Below are 21,128 nucleotides of genomic sequence, written 5' to 3'. Positions count from 1 at the left end.
CTTTAATATCTTAACTTGTGATAAGATAGCTTTTTTTCCATTTTAATAATGTTTCTTGTGCTTACGCAGATTTTCCTCACTACAACAAGGTGGGCCCAGGGATGGGTAAGCTATAGGTTAACGGGACTCTACCCAGCCTTAAAACATTCATTGGTGCCGTCTGCACAAGACTCGTGTAAATTGAGGGCAGCCCCTTTCACACTTTGCATCTCCATTACGGTCTCTGCTCTTACTGCGGCTCACATACATACCTCAGGCAGTGGTAAAATACCACCCCCAGAATGTTGCAGCAGGAGCACAGAGCTTACAGTGAGCTGCAAAACCTCTTGGGCAGGTGGGCACCACTTACCTCACACCTCAGACCTCTGGGTCTGCATGGGTAAAGGGCCACTGGTACCACAGGAGCTAACCCTGTACCTGCAAGTAAATTGCTCTATGCCAGCTTGAAATTGCACGCCACATGCACCCTCAAACCACCCCCACTCCCATCTTCCTCCAAAAAAAAAGAGATAAGGACGGAAAACGAAGGGCGTTGTGTGTGCTAAAAAGAGCAAAGGCAACTTGAGGAAGGACACACACAGATTTGGAGCTAGAGCACTCCTTCAAAAAACTGGACATGGAACTGCTCACGCCTCTCTGTTCGGTGTTTGGTTTTATATCACAGCCAAGAGCCAGGTCTTCTTGCGGACCATTGCACTTTGGAGAAGGCTTGAAATGCAGCAGGACATCCCAAAATTAACTTCTAAAAGACTGCTTTAGCAACACGAGAACCACCCTCAGGCACACGATTGCCCCGAGCAGTCATCCCAGACATTAACCTGCACATATAGAGACCCTCTCCCACCGATGCAAACAATTACATGACACAGGAGTGACAAGGGTGGATTGAGGCCTGGGTTCTTGTTACAAAGGGCAATTTGAGTTGGATTCAAACATTAGGCAAACCACAGGAGTCTGAACCCTGGTAGGACCTTCTCCCAGTTCTGAGTTTTACTGGGTTTTCCTATACTTGTATTTTCTCCGTGCTGGCAAGTAAACCATAAGCATGGCCTGGCCCAGGAGAAAACAGACCACTCTTGGCTCACGATCTTGTTGGAATTCAGAAGCCAGAAACCTTCTGAACACAGGCCCTGGAAATGGAAACTTGCCAGAGTAGCATACACCATCTAAGTGTTGTTTTCAGGATTTGCTATACAAATGAGTGCATCTCCTTGCTCTGCCACCCCCAGCCAAACTACACTTCTAGACTTATGTCCTACAACACAACTACACTCAGAATGGAAGGGAAGAAATGTGGGAATGTGTCTCTGGATATTTCATTCCTCTACAAAATACACCGTTTGGGAAAAGACCCCAAAGACAAGACGAGGTACACAAACAGTGCAAGGGCACCTACTGAAAATGCATCATCAGACATGCATAGCACACTCAGACTTACTGTTCAGTTCCAGGTTAAAAGTTTCCCGATGCAAATGCACACCATCCTGATCAAATACTTCTGCCACATACTCTCCTTCATCCCCCCATTGCATGGGGCAACGGCTCAAGCTGCCGTTGGGGAACACATGGGCTCTTTTGCAGTAGATCACAGGGGCACTTGCTGCCTGTCTTATCTTGGCCACTCGCTGGCTGTCTTTCTTCCAGATGACATGGATGTACCCAGCTGATTGCACACAGTTCAGGTCAAAAGTAACACAGTCACCTACAAGCCCTCTGACAAGGTGCCCTGTTGAAAGAAAGCACATGCAAACTTACTTAAGGGATGTATAGGACATCATATATATTAGCTTTTTGAAATCTCTTGCTACCTTGGAAGCATTTTCACACAGGCTTACAAGCTATCTACCAGGAACCTGCATGCAGCCAGAGCTTGCTTTTAAGAGGAAGGCAGGTAACGAATTTTAAGTCCCTGAACAGTTCCCTGAGAACCACGAGAAGGTCCATTTCCTTGTCATGCTGAGGAAGCATTCTACTTGGATTTGATTTAGGAATGGAGAATCCTACCGGGAGGTCACAAGACATATCAAGAATGTATTATGACTCAGCAGCCATCTCATATATTAATGCCCAGGGACACATCTAAAATATTGTCTTTGACACTGTCCAAACCCCAAATAGTGACTTTTAACAGTTTCCCTACAAAACTGGATCCTGACATTTGTGATAGCTGCTATGTCAGAAGTGCAAACAAACCCTATGCCTTTTGTCATAAGCTGAATTTGGCATGTCTGAGTTATAAAATTACTGTAGTCTCAAGGTCTGAATGAAAATAACTTCCATGCAAATGATAATCGCTTGCTTCTAAAAAACTACCTGCTTCTGGGCAAAGATTGTTTTGCCTCAACAAGCAAAGATTCTGCCTACATTGAAACCACCTGCCATAACATAGTTCGGTTGCCTAGCTCTTTCAAAGTAAGATAGGACGCATCTCAAACAGCCTAAAACACCTCCTGTTCGTCTGTCTACTCATCCAGTGGACAAGGAAAAAAATTTCTCTGCTTCCTACCTCCAGGAAACAGAGGAAGGACATTAACTAAAAGGCACAAAACCAAGTCACCTCAAACAGCAGTGCCATCATTTTCTATTTCATGTTCTTGTATTGCTCTGGCTTGACTCAGAGATGGCAAGTTCAAGTCACTGAAACACAAGAGATGAAATTGCCTTCAACGTCCAGGGCTATCGGGAGGGCAAGGCAGCCAAAGCGCTTTGCTGGGTACCGACAGTATCAAGGGAGCAGCATGACGAGGAAACTCATTCTCATCCTCTACTCCTGGCTGGAAAATGCAGGAACTAGAGTGAAAGGTGACGGGGAAGACAGGGGGTCATTGGGAAGAGAGAGCAAGTATTTATTTTTGTGGGCCCTCTGGCAGCCCTGCAACCACAAGCAGAGGGTAGTGTTGAGAGTGCGGAAAGCAGGAAGGCAGAACAATGCATAACTCTGACTAATCTTCTGCGCCATGGTACCCCAACGAACTGTAACTTCAAGGGCCAGGATGCTCAGAATAGGGAGGAGAGTCCTAATCAACACTTTGTAGGTCCCTAAATCTCCGCATTATTCCACTATGGGTCAGACTTCATGAAGGCTAAGGCAGCTTTCGGTAAACCTTGCTGGACTGGGTTGACCTCAATAGCTATGTTAACACATTTCAAAATAAAAATGTCATTTTTCTAGCTGGTAAATTTAAGCACTGGATAAAGACAGAGAAAAAACAAGATTTGAGACAGAGTCTAAAATTAGCACCCAATAACTAAACAAGGAAGCTCAATAAGAGCACATTTAGGAGCTTAAATGGTTGGGTTTAAAAGTCTAATTGTAACATCTTGGTTTTAGACTTGTAGCACAAGTGTAGATGCTAATTGCAAGTGTAACAAACGCTTAATCAAAAACATAACATGCAAGTGTTCTCATCCAGATTATCACATGAACTCAAAAACAAAGGCAGAAGCTGCCAGCCGTGAATACATAACCTATACATCGTAACATAAACGAGTGCCTGATCCAGGCAGCCCAACACAGAAAGACAAGGACTTTAAAGTGAGAATTTACACCCACCATGCACACGTAGCTGAAATTTTCTTTGGTAGAGACAACGCTGAGAGCCTTTGCACACCGTGGCCGTGTACTGTCCTGCATCCTCTTTCCCGACCACACGGAGCCCCAGCGTCCCATTAGGAAAGACACGAATGTGCTGGCTGTGCCCAGTGTTGCCGTGCGTCCAGTGCTGCAAGGATGTATTTCCCTTGTGCCAGCTGATCCGAAAAGACTGCTCCAATTGGGGATAGTCAAGGTCAAAGATAACATAGTCGCACACTCTCCCATCTATTGTTGTCACATCACTGTGAGCTAAAAACACAATGTGCACAGAAAAATGCTGTTACCAAACAGTTCAACATCATTAGAGCCATCAGGCTGAAACTCTGGCAGACGTGCGTTTGAGAACATCACCTGGGAGCTGGGATTTAAGAGTGAAAATTTGGATTCACTTCCAAATCCAGCTACTGAAATGTATGATCTCAAACTAATCACTAAACCCTGGCTTGTCCAAGTGCCATAGCTTATGCGCAGATGGTTTTGTACTGGTCTTCCTCCTTAGCAGTTTCACAAAGCTTAAGTAAGAAATATCTTTAAATTCCTGTAAGAGATTTTTTATTAAATAAAGCCACAAATGGCATAACCTGATGCATGTTGAAAAGTATTCCCGACAGCTAATGAATCAGCCATTTTCCTTTGTAAATACGAAGACACAACTCACAACTCATACTCAATTAATAATATCTAATAAGCCAACTCTGTCAAATTATATTTGTTTTATTAGTATTATCTTGCTAGAGTTTATCACAGCACTTCTTCAAACATTAAATCTTTACGAGGAAGCTGTAAGCTTAATTAATATTCTATTTTTAATTGCTTGGCTTTTTCATATTCCAAATATACTGACGTAATTCCATTAGCTGAGGTCTTTTATTTCCCAGTGGAATGAATTTCAAGCAGAAACTACTTACAACAGCAAGTGCAGCTGTTAGCTTACAGCAGCAAGCTAAAACACTTCGAGAATATCATTTTGTTTCAACCCAACACTCAAATGTTGTCCCGATCCTGCAGCTCATAAACCCAGCAGCATAAACCTCTAAGAACACATCCACACCACACCAGATTTTCCATCCCAGTTTAGCATAAAAGCATGCTGCTACTAGGGAATTAGTAAGAATTAAATAAATATTCTTACCTTCAAGAATAACAAGTGCACACAATGCAGCCTGGAAGGTGAAAATAAGTAACATTTCAGAAGTAACCTTTTCTTTGCTATTACATACGCATTTCTTTATGGGCTTGTTCACCAGGAAACCTTTAAATCCCACTTTACGAGGGGGCTTAGGGCTTAGATCCCTAGTGAATGATGTGCCTTGAAGTAAGAAGGTGAGGAGAAATATTTAAAGTATTCTTGCATGCTAATCATTTCCTTACCAAACCTGAACAGAGAATTCTCAGATAGAATAGCTATTTTGTCAAAAAAAAAAAATCCTGTGGTTTCAACCACTGTCAGAACAGTATCAGCTATGAACTTGTGGGTAAGCTTCCCTTTTTTCCACGCTGCAAGCGCGACAGTGGAGATTAGCACTATCAGACGACTTTTCACAGCAAAAAGAAATCCAGGGAAAAGGTGTAGCTGCAGGTCAACAAAGGAAGATTTGTTGCTGGAGATGGACTTGCGTGTCTGTACAACTGCTCCTCTGGCCCTCTGCAGAAATACTCCCAACACTGCAAAAGCTCTTATTTGTGTTTGGAAAGGTGCATAGCTTTGTCATCAAATTGTGAGGGTGTCTGCAACAAGGAACCATATTACAGTTACCTGCAGTATCGGAGCTTTCCCCGAGGAAACAAAAGTTATGTAAAATAGTGCAACACCATACAGCAACGCAAAGCAGTATCATGCATCCTGCTCAGCTTCCAGTTTTGCCTGAGTGTATACGTGACTAACCAAATGAAGCCACAGGAGATAGCACAAAGCACTTCCTGATATGCCAAAGGAGCATATGTGAAGAAGCCAAACTCCTGTGAGTCTCTAGAGAAGTCCGTGGTTCCAACACATCTCTGCCAGCTGAGTGGTCACCTCAGAAAGTAGATTTATTTCTGGAGTTCACAGAATCTAATTTCCCAGCCTGACAGACAGCTCATAAATTAGGGTGAAGTTTCCCTTTGCAGTACGTGCACCACACCAAGGCTGCAACTTGAGCAGCAAATTATTGATTGAACCTGTCTTTGCTGTCTCACGGTTTTCCTCAAATCACTGCCTCTACTTCAACGAGGAACAAGGAAAACTGCATGTAGGGCAGAGCCGACACACAGGATGAGCAACAAAATGGGCAGAACTTCTGGGGAGGAGAGCAGGTTGCCTCTCTTTCTGCTTGTCAAGCAACACCTTGGACCCAAACTCAGCAAGTACAGGATCATAGAAGAGCATGCATCCAAGAGCCTTAAAATGAAACAAATGTCAGGTGACTGACACTGACTATCCAAAATAACTGCTTGCTGTGGTTTGCACTCATATAGAAATGAGAGACACATCTCAAAGGCGACTCTCTGAAAGACCTCAGCCTGACTAAAAATATATGCTGCCATACAATCAACAAGTCAAGCCCTTCTCATGTGCAAACTTTACCAGAGAGGCCCCGTAACCTTCGTTGCTACCTTCACTGGGTATGTGTTTCACCATGAAATACAGCTTTGTGGGTCATCTTTACTGCCTTGTTTCAGAAAATATGGAGACTGAAAACCACAGCACTCTGAAAACAAACTACCTATGACTACACATTCAAAAGAAAAAGGAGGAAAAACTGCAAACTAACTTCTTTCAACATAAAAGCATTCAACTTAATAGCATGAAACAAGCACAAAACACCAGCAAATACAAGAAGTCTAAACCATGCGCAGTCCTGCAGCAACTCAGAGATCTAAATTAATAGGGTGATTTAATGAAGCCAGATAAATAGCCGGATGTCTGTCAGTGCTATCAGCAGCAAACATCATTCAACTTCAAAAGATCTCTGAAGGAGAGCAGCTACACCATTAATTAACATCTTTTGCCGTAACAAAGATGGACGGCACGCTGCCTCAGATGCACCCTCCCCAGTACCAATCCTTGCATGGTAGTCTACATCTAGACTAAGTAAATGAGGTCCACAAGCAGTTCAGGTCCCCAAAGGCATCCATTCGACCTACTGCAGATTCACCGGTGATGGCACAGGTCCTCTTCCTTCCTGCCAGACTAAAGTGGTGATGTTCCTTGTTACGTGGAAAAATGGCAGCACGTTTATTAGGTAGTCAGTAAATAGCTGAGTCTTTACACAGCCCAAAACAGCAGCAAGACTTGCTGAATAGTGGTAGTTAGCGTTTCAGCTATAGCTTTATCCTGGGTTCAAAGTGGAAAGACCTTGACTTGCACCATTAGTCACACTGGTCCTGTTAACATCAGTGTGCCCTTCATAATTCTCATGCTATGATGAAGATGTGTGTGTGTGCAGGTGTACATGTGTCTATGCACATATTTACGTGCAGCTCTATTTGAGCTTTTTGTTTTAAGCTTGGTCTTGCTTGTTTGACGCTCAGGCAGTCATTGTAATCAGAGAAGGCTCACAAGAAAACCAGCTGAGTGACTCCAGCCTCCCTTTGACAGGCTTCCCATGCAAAAGCTTCACAGAGTACTAGCCTCCAGTATTCTCATAATTACCTGAACTGTTTAAAAAGTCTCCTTTGTTAACCATTTCTTCTGAGCACCCACAGACCACTGAAGCCCAAATAATTTGCATATACCATTACCTTTGGGCAGATAAGGCATGTGCATGCAATTTCAGGTACGCAGTTTCACTTAGAACTTGTCAGCCGATAGGTTCCAATTGAAATGACGCTTCAATGGGACCCGAGGCTGCTATCTTTTACTTTGCATAACACAATTACCCTGATGAGGTATATACAAAATATATATTTAAACAAATAACCACGTTAATATAGCTCAATCCCTGGATCAACCATCACCTAAAATGAAGTAATTCAACACCGGCCACCCTGAGGGAAGAAATGGGGAAAGACTGCCCTCTTCAGTACACAAACATCTTATTTCCCAGATATCCGAGGCAAAATCTAGCTTTCTTAGCACACCTTGGGACATTTATCTAATTGAAAAAAGTTAACAAAGCAGAGTTAGGTAAAGCTGTACAAACGAGTTGCAAGTTCTCTCTGGTGAAAAACAAACTTTCAAATATAGATAATAAGCACTTTATTTGTGGTTCTCCTTCCAATTCTCCCACAATTGTACAAGACATTTCACTTCACCCATTCTGGTTGGCTTCCCAATGCTGTTAACTGCCTGGTGTCCCCCCATACACAGGACTACATCAGCACTATCTTGCTACTTCCAAAAAAACTGCTAGAAAAATTAATGCATACCTGTCACTTCCTCTTGCCTAACTTCCGCTGCTCAGTATGCTTTTCTTGCACATGTTTTCTAAATACCTTATCAATGCCCTGACACAGACTCTACATCCCCAGTGAAACTGATCTCCCGGTTCACGCTGACACAAACATAAAAGAATGAGAGTATTAACTCACAAGTCACCAAGTACAATGCTGAAATATATCTGGGTATTAAAAACACACTAGTAGACAACTGCAAGCTTCAGCAATGCCACTCAAAACACTATTGCAGGGCGTGATCTATGGCGTTTGCCTTTTTCTTGAAAGTGTTTCATCAATGACGCTTAAGCAAGCCTTTTTTTCTTCCCACAGACAGAAGTGTCAAATAAATAAGAGAGACTGCATTACACTTTGAGCAGTCTGAAGCACCTCACTGTAAAACATGAGGAACAAACTACAGTGCTTTACTGCAAAACTTCCACATTTTAGAGGCACTTTCCCCTATATATGTTGAATTCTTCCCCTAGACCACTAAGATTACATTTTCAGCTTAATTAAAACCAAGAAATCAGTAGGTAGTACTGTTTGCAGATACAGAAAACTCAAGAGAGTGTAGGACGTTTACTAGAATATCAAGTTCAGACATTTGCAAGTAAAACACTATAAAAAAAAAACCTGTAAACTGTGATGTAAATGGTAATGTAAGTTACATTGCTGAGATAAGTGGATCAGAGAGTACCACAGCTGCAACCATGTGAATGCAAAGTTGCAGATACAACCTTTAGCTGAAGTAGGCCACAGATAAGCTTGACTTGGAAGGGTCTCACAGAGGAAGCATCCCTCCACATTTGCCTTTCTCATAGGCAGGCCTTTAGGTAGATCTTTAGTGTGACTCGGTATGGCAGTCCTTCTCCAGCGAGCATGGAAACAAACGTCATTTGTTAATGGAAACAGGCAGTGTAGGCCAAAAGGAAAGCCAGAGTTCGCAGCTTACATTTTGCCTTTCCCATCAGTACCACAGATGCAAGATACTTTGCCCTCTCCCTTCTTGCTCCTTGAAGCCTCACACATGCAGCAACCTGCACGCTCCCTACAGCCACACTCCCTCGGCCAGCAGTCTCTTCACAGGCCCTTTCCACACCACCCCCTCCGCCTCTCTGAACTGCTTCTCCCCTGCACCACCTCCTTTCCTTCCAGATCTTTTCCGCCCTTCTCCACGCCGGCTCCTGCCGGGCCACAACCCCGACGCACGCCGACAACCGCCCCTAACCGCCTCCTGCCCCACCGCGCCTGAGGCGAGGGGACCCCCACGGGGCCCCGCGCCTACTGTCTAGCACCTGTTCGCGCCCTTACGTTGGCGGCGCGGCTTCCCGCGCTCTGGTGGATTCTGGGTATTGTAGTCCAGCAAGGGGCGGAGGGGACGCGGCGGCGGGCGCGACAGGACTCCACTTCCCATGGTGCGCAGCGGCTAGGCGCCGCGGGTCGCAGGAGGCGCGGGCGGCGAGTTGCGGCGGTTACCGGGTGGCGCGCACCTGGCTGGCGGTTGGCGCCAGGCGGCCTGTCCGGGCCCCGCTGCCGGGCCCGCGGCCGTTACTTAAAAAACCAAGGAGGTTCGGGCCCTTCTTTTTGAAAGGGGAGCCAGGTGACCTCGCCCGAAATACAGGGACTGGCTCTGGGAGCACCACCGGGGCTACCTGAGAGCCAAGGGCTCGTTGTGAGGGGAAATGGTCATCTGGTGCTCCTGTTTGTGGGAAACGTTCTTTCACGTGGCTAACTGCTTTTGAGAAGTCCTTTATAACAGCTCCTTGAAAATTCTCGGTTATTCCTAGATACTGGGGGTCGGAGGGGTCATAAATTACTCCTAATCTTTCAAATACAGACGCATTAAGGGAAGAGCACAGAACTGGCCACAGCTGTGAAACAGGGGGATTCAAAGGGTCAAACAAGTCTTCGGGCACCACTCTGCTAGCATGGAGAAGCATCACCTGCCACCAGGTCGTGAAAGGAAGTATCCCTTTCCCATGGTATGAGGAAACAGGCTGCATAGGGAAGTAAAAATATTTAGACTATTTAACTAGCAAACTATTTAAATCGTATCTGTCTTCTAAAGATGTGATAAAATTCAGCATCTGTTGAAAGTCTCCTCAATGCAGTTTCCCAGTTGCTTTTCAGTCTTCGGGGTTTCTCCAGTTCTTAGCCCTTACTTGGCTTTGCAAGAGCAAAGCCATAAATCTAGGTAACGGGTAATTAAGCAATCAGCAACTGAGATAACGGCAGTCACTCCTTTTAACTGACAAGTTTTATTGTGTACATACTAAGTACATAAAACATAACCTCCGCTAACAAGCTTGCACCAGTCCATTGGCTAGCTGTCTTGGGAGCCTTAGGAGCCTGGGGGTTGTCTCCAATGAATTCACGCAGAGATTCGCACAGGTGTGTTTGCTTGTTCTTCTAGTCCTCTCATATTTTTTTTCCCAGTTACTCGATGCTGGGAATGCCTCTGCTTCCTCACTGGTTGATTTTCCTCCCCCAGCTGTTACACTCCTTTATCTCTACAAGGGCTTTTTTCCTTCTCTCTTTCTGTTTTACTTAGGGAGTCTTAAAAATCACACGATGACAGCTACTCTCCGTTTTGGGTGAGGGAAGGGTCCGTCACAGGTTCCTTACGCTAACCTTCACGCATGTCAGTTACAGACTGCTGGTCTACAAGAGTGTACCTAGGCAAACCCCCAATGATTACTGTTTTACAGGGGAGGTTAAACATCAACTAGAGTAAATCTCCTCAGCTACATGTTACTTGCCAAAGTAAGTGGTGAATCAGGTGCACAAACATAACTTTGATTTTGCATCTCATATGTAATTGGCCAAACACATTGAGGTCGATTTCTTCAAAAAGGGAGTGCATATCATCATTTGTAAACAAAGTAACACATTAAAAATAGCAGATCCATGGATGTGCACCCATTTTTTTTTATTATTATTTCTATTTGGAAAATCTGTAATTTATCCAGTCTGGGTAAGCTTGAATCAAGCCTAGCAAGAACTTTGTGGCAACAAAGGGTTGCTATTCCTGGGCTGCCCTGATCATGTGTTTGTAATAGCTTTGATGGCCGTTTAGTCCCAGTCAGTCACAGGTGTCCTTGAGCCTCCTGGCAGAAAGCTCTTCTTTCTGCAGCCATTTTTAAGGCTGCTAGCAGATTTGATTCAATGTAAGATGCTCAAAGCAGCAGTTACTACCAAGACACAATATGAATACCTTAAGCTGGAATCCTCGCAGAGTACTGGCACATACTGTAGTCTGAAGAACATATATCCCTGAAACACAATGGAGTTGCCCTGAAGTACTAAAAAATGGAACATGACACAGTGATATTGCTAAGCTGTTTGGCAGTTTGCTTGTTGGCTTGTTTTTTCCACAAGCACATGCCTAGATTGGGGCAGCTGCATTTTAGCATTGATCTAGCAACTGCTTGCTTTCCAGTTTCTTATTTGCTTCCTGTCATTTTTCTCCCTGAAATACAATGGAGACATGGAGATACTTACAACCCGACTGGACATGGTCCTGGGCAGCCTGCTCTGGCTGACCCTGCTTGAGCAGGGGGTTGGACTAGACGATCTCCAGGAGCACCTTCCAACCTCAACCACTCTGTGATTCTGTAATTCCCATATCAGAAACTACTGGGGGCGGGAGGGAGAAAAAAGCTTTAATACTTCAAATCCAAACCAAGGGATGTCATTATCTTCTTGGAAAGCACTGCACTTAACTTTTTGTAGTGTTAACAAGCAATCTTATCTAGGCTATGGAAGACTGCAGGTGTTGATGGAGCTGAAATACTTGGAATAGTGTTTCCTGTCAAATGGCGTTGAAGAAGAGCAAACGGCTCTCGTTGTTTATTTCTCTTTTAACAGCTGTGCAGAGTGTGGTGCTCTACATATAATTGATTAACGTACCACTCCTCACCAAAAGCTCTTTCAGTGCAGGTGAAAACGGTTGATCAATACCTAAGTTCAAGAAGCAATCTTCAGTGGGCAGCCACAACCTTTCAAATGTCTTTAGTAAACTTCCTTCCTTCTATTCAGGTGGCAGTTTTGCTGAGTGTAAATGAATTACTGTAAAGGCCGCTGGGTAGGTATGGCATCCCTTTTGGCACTACAGTACCAAGAGAATGGTAAAGCTGAAGGTTAGCTACAGCTTACTGCAAAATGGAAAAACACTTACTCCCATACGTAGTACTTCTCCTCATCTACTGTCATTCTCACCAGGGCTTTTTCATTGCTTTTCTCCAACGAGCTCTTTATTAGACACGGGGGTTCGGTCATTTCAACTATTTAAGCATTGTGGGCTTTTTAAAGACAAAATACTTTCAACACTGAAAGCACAGGACCTTTTAAAACTGATACATCAGCTTTGTCAAACAAAAAAAAGGAAAGGGGCCTTCCAAACCATAGCCAGCTGAACTTCAAAATCATCAGTGAGATTGCTCTGAAGTAGTAAAAAATGAAGGCAAAGCTTGACATGGTGGCATTTCTGAACTAATACAGCTATTTTGAAATGCTCTGAGGACATCTGTCTAGATTCAGGCTGCTGTATTTTAACAGTGACCTAGTAAATGCTGGCTTACCATTTTTATCAACGTGGAGACACTTTGCTTCTTTCCCTTTTCCTTGAAATATGGTCACATTACCCAATCTGTGCACTTTATTGCTTTATGCATTTTTAAGACAGCCAAACCCTTTTTGGAAGATTTCTCCCAGCTTACCAACTTTTAATTATTGAATTGTCTGCAGGATGCTACATGTATGTTGACCCATAATTGCCCACATCTTGGTCACAGAATCACAGAAATGTTGATTGGAAGAGACCTCCAGAGTCCAACCTCCTGCTCAAAGCAGAACTATCGCCAGCACCAGATCAGGTCAGCCAAGGCTTTGTCTAGCCAAGTTTCAAAAACCTCCAAGGACGGAGATCCAGCAACCAGGACTAATTTCCTCTTTCATGCTTTTGCATACATTTGTACTTTGATTGTGAACATATTGATCTTCAACCCTCCACAATTCTAAGCAAATGTGCTACATGCTACAAGCATGACAAGGATACGGCAATGGGCCTGTCAGTTGTACTGTTTTGTACTGTTTTGTAAATCGATGTTTTCCCTTTCATTCTATTTCAGTATTCCCACCTTATTTTGTCAACGACCATTTCTCCATCTGTCCACAGCCAGTGAAATTGCAGACTGCGAGTCTAATGAGCCCATATCGGTCATCACTTCTCCAACAGAAAAAGTCTTTAATGCAAATTGATGCTTAAACCTTAACAAAGCAAGCCTCGGCATGACAAAACTGAACGCCGCTCATTTCTCTCTCATTGCAATTCCCATACAGTTTAGGGCACACAGTCACTAAGGTTTCTGACTAATTCAAACCACTTGTGCCCTGCTAAAAATAGCTTGAAGTGGAAAGGCAATCAGGAGGCTTTGAGAGTATTTTTCACTTTGTTAATAGGAAAGATTTCCAGGTTCCTGGAAAACCACTCCTTTCTGCGCCCTCGTCCGAGTCCTCATCTCATGGCCAGCCTGTTTTGTACCACTGCTAAGCACGTACTACGTATTTGGGTGTTTTAGCTCCTAGAAAGGCTGGGTCATTTTCTATATTATCACCTTGGAGCAAGCGGTGGCTTGAAAAAACCACCACCCAAAAAGGAAGTGTATTTATCAGTTGGGATACAGGGGCCAAGGTGAAAAGCTGCTTGCTTTTTACATCCTCGTGGAGTGAAGCGCATCTGCTGTCTCCCGCCTGCGTCTGTGGCCACAGGGTGGCTTCCTCCGTGTTCAAACCCACTCCCGGTCCCCTGGTAAGGTGGCAGGGAAACCCAAACGTCACCATGGCAAGAAAACAGCAAACATCCAGGTCACCACGTCAAGAAAAGCTGTGGTCTCACAGATGGCTGGTTCCTGTCAGGCTTGAGGTGCAGCCCCCCTGGAATCAGACTTGCGACCGCGTGAGGCCGAGGGAACGAACGCCCCCACACCGCACAAGAAAGCAGCCAGCTCAGATAGTGCTGGAAGCCTGTGCCACAGCGGGTGTATCCAAGTGGAACAGCCTGGTTTATACCGGTGAGCAGTAACGTTGCGGGGACTGCTCTAAGCACAGAGCCATGCCAGGAATTGCCTGGGGAGAGAGCTGGCTGGTGCACCCCAATGCAACAGCTCTCTAGCACCAGCAGTTGTGCTCCAGTGCCCTGAAGGGGGTCTCCAGGCGTGGGCTTAAGTTCAGAACTGCAGAGGCCTAAGTTAACCCTTTCCTATGTCACCTACTGCGTAGGCAGAACTCCTCTAACATCAATGAGGGAAGAACTCATTTACTCACCTGATCTCTCAGGTTTCCTACCACATTTCATGAAAATGTAACACAGCATAGTCATTCACCTTCTTCCCTCCAGGTATGAGTTACGTGGAGAAATTAAGGACAGCAAGCACTGCGTTGTAAAACCACATGTACATTTCCTTCCCCTGGGCAAACTCTCCAAGTGAGGCAATAATTCCAGAACAAAGTGACTTCCCATCTCCTCTCCCACCTTGCATGGCATGGTGTCCTCACAAGGGGCTGCTGTGTACTGTTGTGTGTCCTGTTTTCCACCACAGACAAGTACTACGCACCCCACTTCAGCCGCTTCCCCTCTGCCCTAAAGTTAAGCTCGACAGCTGGATGTCAAAGCACCTGACTGGGCTAAGGGAAAGCACTTTAGCAAATGCCCATCTCTGCATAGGGGCCACAAAACAACAGCGCCGTTTGAAAACCCTGGGGCGCGCGAGGGCCTGCCTCTGGGCAACAGCCTGCTGAGGGGTACTGGGTTTAAGGCTCCGGGGCAGCCATAAACGCGAACAATCCATCCCTCCTCCCGCCAGACCCCGACGAGTACCCCTCCCCGGCGCGCTTCCGCGGGCAGACAGGCGCAGGGTGTCAAGCCGAGGGGCCCAGGGCGGTGTAGCTCCCCCCGCGAGGAGCGCAGGGAGCGGGGCGCGGGTCCGGACGGCGCAGCGGGGTGCCCCAGGCACGGGAGCTGTAGGGGCTTCCCCGCGGGGCCAGCCCCGGCCCCCAGCCCGGCGCCTCCCGCTCCGCCCAGGAAGCGCCCTTTGCCCGCGGAGCAGGAAGCTGCTGCCGGCGCGCAGCGGGGCGGGCGCCGGGCGGGAGCGGGCGCCCTGCAGGTAGGCACGGCAGGGCACGGCACGGCGGGGCCGGGCCGGGCCTCCCGCACCCGCTCGGCTGGGGGACAGGGCGGCAGTGAGGGGCAGGGCCGGGGGTGCCCACGCAGGTCTGTGCCGGCTTTCGGGGGAGGCCAACAGCACTGAGAGCCGGGCTTTAAACCCGTGTCTGAGCCTTTGTCTGCCGGCACTGTGGAGGAAGGAGCTACCCGGAGGAGAAGAAAAAGTGCAGTTCGGAGAAGGGGAGGGCCGACTTGCCCCTTTTATAGACCCCACTCTGCTGTAGTTGCCATCCTTGTCTGCTTGCATCCCATACCAGTAATGCAGTTTCCCCCTCATTCCATCCCTTTTCACCTGCCGCAGAGCAAATGCCTATCTTTCCCCAGTTCCCACCCAGTGCCTCTGATTGCTGTTGCAGACAGGCAGCTTTGCACCCCTGCCCCTGCTCTGTGGAAAATCCTTGCTCCCAAAAGCTACACAGTACTTGCTCGCCCTGCACACCTCCTTGCCTTTGGGTGCTCTGGCAGCGCACTCCGCAGTGGCCTTCCCGTTCTGCCTCCTGTGTCTGTCCCCCAGTGCCCCCCCAGCATCCCTAGCTGGGCACAGAGCTGGGCAGGAAGGCAGTCGCTGACAAGCGCTGTAGTTTATGAACATATCTGATGGTACAGGGAAGGGGGTTCTCATCACACCCAAGACAAGACCGATATGTGTTGGGCAAATTCATGCAGCCGCATAATTAGCTGTTTTTTGTGATAAAAATGTCTTCGCCTTTTGACTTTACTGCAAGCATTATCTATCCCAGATAATAATTGGGGAGAGGAAGATTTGAACGCCTTCTTCTGAATTGCAGGTTTGTGCTGTCATGCATGGCATGACTGTGCGGAGAGCGCTTAGCCACTGACAGCGCTTCAGGACCAGTCTGCAAGATCCCAAGGAGCACGAGAAACTGAAAGTATGGCACTCTGCACTAGAATGAGTCCCATAACCTCCACAGCTTGGTACAACCACAGGAGGAATACAGAGCTGAGTGGTCGGAAGAGAAAATAAGTAGCAGTTTGCAAATAACTAAGGTAAAGAACATAAATTGTAGGACCCAGCTACAAAATCTATATATGCTATCACAATACTAAAGCCAAGGCCCCAGGAACAGTATGGTGTGTTTGCAAAGCCCCTGCTGGAGGTCCAAATTAGATACTTTTCATATCTTGCTTTAGTAAAGCTGTGGATGTTGCCTACAGTAACCCCACACACCCACATACACAGACGTTCTTTCTGTTTCGGTTTCCACATTCAAGCAATAACCCAATACGCCCAAGGATATGCTGCTCCCAGTCACAGATGAAATCCCTGAAGGAATGTCCGCTCTGTTGATGAGGTTTGTCCCCTCCTTTCACAGAGACGTGACTGTGATTGTGAGAAAGGAAGAAACTCTTTCCTTACTCCAGACTAGCCTGTTAATTGTATCAAGGCTATCTGCTTTCTGCTGAGCTGCCTTAGCAAATCTGAGCATAACAGCAGTGTGTCAACGGCAACCCAAGCTAGGAAATTTTTGCAGGGTCAGAAGGAAACTCTTCTTTCTACCTTGTCTGCTTGCTTAGATGTTTCCCCGGGTGGTTGTTATTGGACATTTGTCAGATGCTGGTACCACCTCTGAAATGCTGAGGGATTTGCTCCACCAAAGTTCCTGTTTGTTGACAGCTTTCAGAGAGAAACCCTGCTGTTTGTGGTTAGCTGCCTGGGGGGAAGGTCTATGTGTGGACAGGGTTTTGACTCCTCCTGCTCTAGAGTGGGGGTGGGCCATCTGGAACATATTGCGGCATGTAAACAGCTTGGTCAGCTTGGACTGCCAAAATTGCAGCAGAAATTCTTGGTAGTGGCAAAGTCCTGAGAGCTGTAGGGCTGCAGAAAGCAACCTCCCTTTGTGTATCAGCTTGGAACTGCCGGAAATGATCCATCTGCAGGGGTGGTCCACTTCAGCATTCAGCAAATATTTGAAGTAGGGACTCAGATTATTAACTTTTAAGGCTGCTTTTTTTTTTTTGCTAAGGCTTCTTTTTTCTTATCTGATTATCTTTTTCTTCATGGTTCTGTAGTTCAAGATTGCAGTCCTTCTCTTTTGCTTACTCCCTTTCTTTCTGTCCAGCTTTGCCACCTAGGATCAAAGACTTCAAGCCTGGTGGTTTTATAATCACTGGAAACCGAGGTCCAAAACTGTTCCCTTCATTTGAGTTGTCGCCTTGATTCTGACACTATCTAATCCCTTATTACCCATTACCTGCCGTTAAATAGCTGTTGGTGATGGATGAAGTGGTGCGGGACCAGACACCCATCGGTTTACAGTGTTTGTTTGCACCACAGCCCATCTGCCCAGTTAGTTAATTCCATCTGGAGCTTGAGTAGTTGTCCAGCAGTATTGGTTGTCCAGAGAGATTGGTAGCTTGAAGCAGAGTTCAGGGAGTATATTTTTGAAGTGATGCAAACTAGCATTAAGTAACTATAAAGATTAAAAGGGGGGGAAAAAGTAACGTCTTAAATGCTTTAAAAATATTAGCTGTGATGCACGTCACTCTCTGGTCCTAGATTCGTCCATGTGGCATCCTTTCCCTGCCATCTTTGATTCTTACCTTTTAAAATAAAGCGGGATTCTCCTTACCATTGTATTTTCTCTGTTCTGCATTTTTTCTGCAGCAACTGCTAATGCCTGCCCTCTTGATGCTAACTGCTGTTGCTTACCATTTGGCTGGTTTTGGCCTTAAAATAGTAAATACTGAAGGAAAAATTCTTGTCTTTGGTGCTGATGGCGTTTGTAAGAGCACCCTGCCCAACAGCTCCGTTCATGGCGGTTGTTGGAGCTCAGTAGGGATGCCAGGCAGGGAACTAACAGAATCCAGCTGGAGTAGACAAGACATGAAATTGCCCGTTTTGTTGGTTTTTGCTGCCTCAGCCTGAGATTCTTGGAGGAGAAAAGAGATGAGGTAGCAAGTAAGAAAATCAGGTTCTGGTGACCAAAGAGTAATTTTCCATTTAAAATAATCTTAGGAGAGTAATTAGTCTTGTGGCTGTCATTATTAAAGAAATGTAAATATGGCTGGGTTTTGTTGTTTGCTTACACCTGTATCTACAACTGCTGTCAACCAATCCTGAGTCCAGCACGTCTGGTGTATGTCCTAATGTCTATTGCTTATCAGAAGAGGGGCAACCTTGAATCTCCTTTAAGGAAAGAGGAAGTATCTGACACCAGATACCTCAGCAGTGCTCAGGATGTCCATAAATGTTTGCTCAGTTGATTCCATTCTTTTATGCAACCACTCTGCTTGTTCCCCGTATTGAGCGCAGGGACAGTAGCTTTTAAGACATATGACAAGCTTTTGCTGAATATGCAACTAAGATTACTTTTGTTTGCTTTTGTAAGAAGGATTCCTGATTGCTGAACCTGACGTAACTTCCCAGATGGACCAAGGAGAAGAACAAGATCATGAGGCCTTGGAGGAGACGCACATGGGTGAGGAATAAGTTAGATAAGTTTATAAACACAGAGCAAACAAAATGCTCTTTGAGCTGCCTCAGTGTTATTTAAGCCACTTTATTCCATGCAGCTCATGTTGAGACCTGCTCTTTCCCCCTCAGGGCAGGCAGACAGCCTGCCTTTGTCAGCCTGCTGTTAAGAGTATGTATAAGAAGACAGAATATTAAGAAGACAAAATGTGAAGATTTCTTGGGGGCAAGGAGACACCTGTAGCATTGCCCTTGGCTCTGCTGTTCGTGGCACGTCTGCTCTGGGTCGCATGATGACACCATACAGCCTCTCCTGCAGCTAGGTTTCCATTTGCTCCCAGTCTTCTCTTTACTGCTTCTCCTACATGGTGCAGACCAGGCTCCCTAGCAGAACAGCTTGCCCGTTCTCTGCTCTGCCACTTCCCAGCGAGAATCACAGTTAGAGTCGTACTTTTTTTCCAGGTGGTGAGGTAGGTCCCCTTCCAGATCACCTTGCAAGCACAGATCAGCAGGACATGTTGGCAGCAGGGTCCGGAGGAGGAGAGGAACAGTTGGGGGACAGCCATGGAAGTCAGCGCAGTTGCCCAGAGGCGGAGCAAGGTGACTGTGAGGAGGAAGAGGAGGCTAAACTGCCTTGCTCTGATATCAGCCTGGTGAAAAGACAGGAGAGAAGGGTGGCAGCAGCCTCACGGCGAGCCCCTCGTGCAGAGCGGCCCACCATCTGCTCTGAGTGTGGCAAGGGCTTCAGTCGGAGCATCCACCTCATCCAGCACCAGCGAATGCATACTGGGGAGCGACCGTTCCTGTGCGGGGAGTGTGGCAAGGGCTTCAGCCAGAGCTCCCATCTCATCCAGCACCAGCGGGTCCACACGGGCCAGAAACCCTACACCTGTGCCGAGTGTGGGAAGAGCTTTAGCCAGAGCTCCAACCTCCTTAAGCACCAGCGTATCCACACTGGGCTCAAACCCTACGTGTGCAGCGAGTGCGGGAAGATCTTCAGCGACAGCTCCACCTGCATCAAACACCAGCGTATGCACACAGGCGAGCGGCCCTACAAGTGCCCAGCTTGCGGGAAAAGCTTCAGCCAACACTCCCACCTCCTTCAGCACCAGCGAGCCCACGACGGCATCCGGCCTTATGCCTGTGGGCAGTGTGGCAAACGTTTTGGGCAGAGCTCTGACCTCATTAACCACGCTCGTACCCATACTGGCGAGAAGCCTTACAAATGCAGCCAGTGCGGCCGGGGCTTCAGTGGCAACTCCAACCTGATCAAGCATACCCGCATCCACACAGGGGAGCAGCCGTACCGCTGCACCCAGTGTGGGGAAAGCTTTCGGTTCCAGCCCCAGCTGGTGCGCCACCAGAAGCATCATACAGAGTAGTCGTTGGAGAGGAGAAGGCCGTGTGGACCATAGGCAGCTACCTGGTGTTGGGAAGACACACAGCTGCTCCCTGGACACCTCATATGGGGCACGAATTTGGGGGGAGGGAGCCCTCGGAGCCTGTCCCCTTTTCTTCCGGGTAAATCTGTTTGTGAGCACTGCCCAGACACTCGAGCAAAGAGGGAGGCCGCTGCCGAACAAACTAGTGCACGTTCACTGCGGTGCGGTGGTTCTGAGCCCCTCTTTTGGGGATTGGGAAAAGAAAGGTGCTTACAGTACGGTACGTTCAAGGCCAGAGAGGAGAACATAGAGATGTTCCAAGGATCAGTGCCTTTTTCTGTTATTTGTAGCGGGGAGTGATTTTTACCCCGGTAAAAACCAGCTAAAATCTGTACCTGTTTTCTGTACAAGCTGCCTGGGTTTCGCCCTCGCGGTAAGGCCACAGCCTGGGATGATCGCTCCCCTTAGAATCCACATCTCCCATTGCCGGTATTCTTGGGTTTAGGTGGTGTTAGCATCTATTTATTTTAAAAGCCCACAACACTGTGCTGGGTGCCTCTGCGTACCTGTGGGCCCAGCTGATGCTCTGTTGGGGCCACGTCTATGGAACAGTGTTTTTGCTGGGTTGTATGGTTGTTAAATCGGCAGTTCCACAAATTGCGCTGCTGTCTGACAGCTTAGTCCTCAGCAGCAATTAAGTAAATTAACATCCTAATAGGTGTTTCTCTCAGATTCTTGTTTAGGTGCTTTTGTGGGTGGCACTTTATGAATGTTTTTATAAGGCTTTTAAAAGTATTTAGGATTACTTTTTTAATTGTGATCTTCTAATTGTCAGTTGATGAACGGGAAAAGGATGACGTTTGAAAAACAAGCTATGTCAAACTGATTTTATATTAAATGTTAAACATTTTTTCTTGCATAAAACTTTTTAACTCAATATGGTTTTGAGTTGTTAATGATTACGAAGAGGTAATTATGACACTGATTTCTAGAATTTCTGTGATATTTTTGTGAGTGATTTTGACATCCTTAATAATGACTTTCTAAGGAATACGGGGGAGGCAGGATTCTGAGAAAGCAGAAGGAACTGACCTCTGAAGAGCTCTTCACTTTGAGGAGGAGAATACTACTACTGGG

General features: G+C 46.4%; 1 protein-coding gene across 3 annotated transcripts; it reads left to right on the top strand.

Annotated features, from left to right (window-relative positions):
• Nucleotides 1-15,098: 15,098 nt before the first annotated feature.
• LOC143166743 (uncharacterized) lies at nucleotides 15,099-20,928 on the top strand. Of its 3 annotated transcripts, none has more exons than XM_076351450.1 (4): nucleotides 15,099-15,117; nucleotides 15,965-16,184; nucleotides 18,530-18,616; nucleotides 19,072-20,928. In XM_076351450.1, the coding sequence occupies exons 3-4, from the start codon at nucleotides 18,565-18,567 to the stop codon at nucleotides 19,989-19,991; spliced, it is 972 nt and encodes a 323-aa protein (XP_076207565.1). In that variant the 5' UTR covers nucleotides 15,099-15,117; nucleotides 15,965-16,184; nucleotides 18,530-18,564; the 3' UTR covers nucleotides 19,992-20,928. The 3 variants fall into 3 exon arrangements, with proteins under 3 accessions (XP_076207565.1, XP_076207556.1, XP_076207573.1); XM_076351441.1 differs by having other exon boundaries at nucleotides 18,527-18,616; XM_076351458.1 differs by lacking the exons at nucleotides 15,099-15,117; nucleotides 15,965-16,184 and having other exon boundaries at nucleotides 18,576-18,616; nucleotides 18,742-20,928.
• Nucleotides 20,929-21,128: the final 200 nt, after the last annotated feature.

Source organism: Aptenodytes patagonicus, chromosome 1 (genome assembly GCF_965638725.1).
Source record: "Aptenodytes patagonicus chromosome 1, bAptPat1.pri.cur, whole genome shotgun sequence".
Taxonomy (NCBI): domain Eukaryota; kingdom Metazoa; phylum Chordata; class Aves; order Sphenisciformes; family Spheniscidae; genus Aptenodytes; species Aptenodytes patagonicus.
Note: the sequence above shows the minus strand (reverse complement) of the source record. Positions and strands in the feature narration are given on the sequence as shown.

What these genes read in the sequence shown, in the direction of transcription:
- LOC143166743 (XM_076351450.1), top strand. Translation starts at nt 18,565, where the DNA reads ATGGACCAAGGAGAAGAACAAGATCATGAGGCCTTGGAGGAGACGCAC. An exon ending in CTTGGAGGAGACGCACATGG is followed by an intron (nt 18,617 to 19,071) that starts GTGAGGAATAAG and finishes CTTTTTTTCCAG; the next exon opens with GTGGTGAGGTAGGTCCCCTT.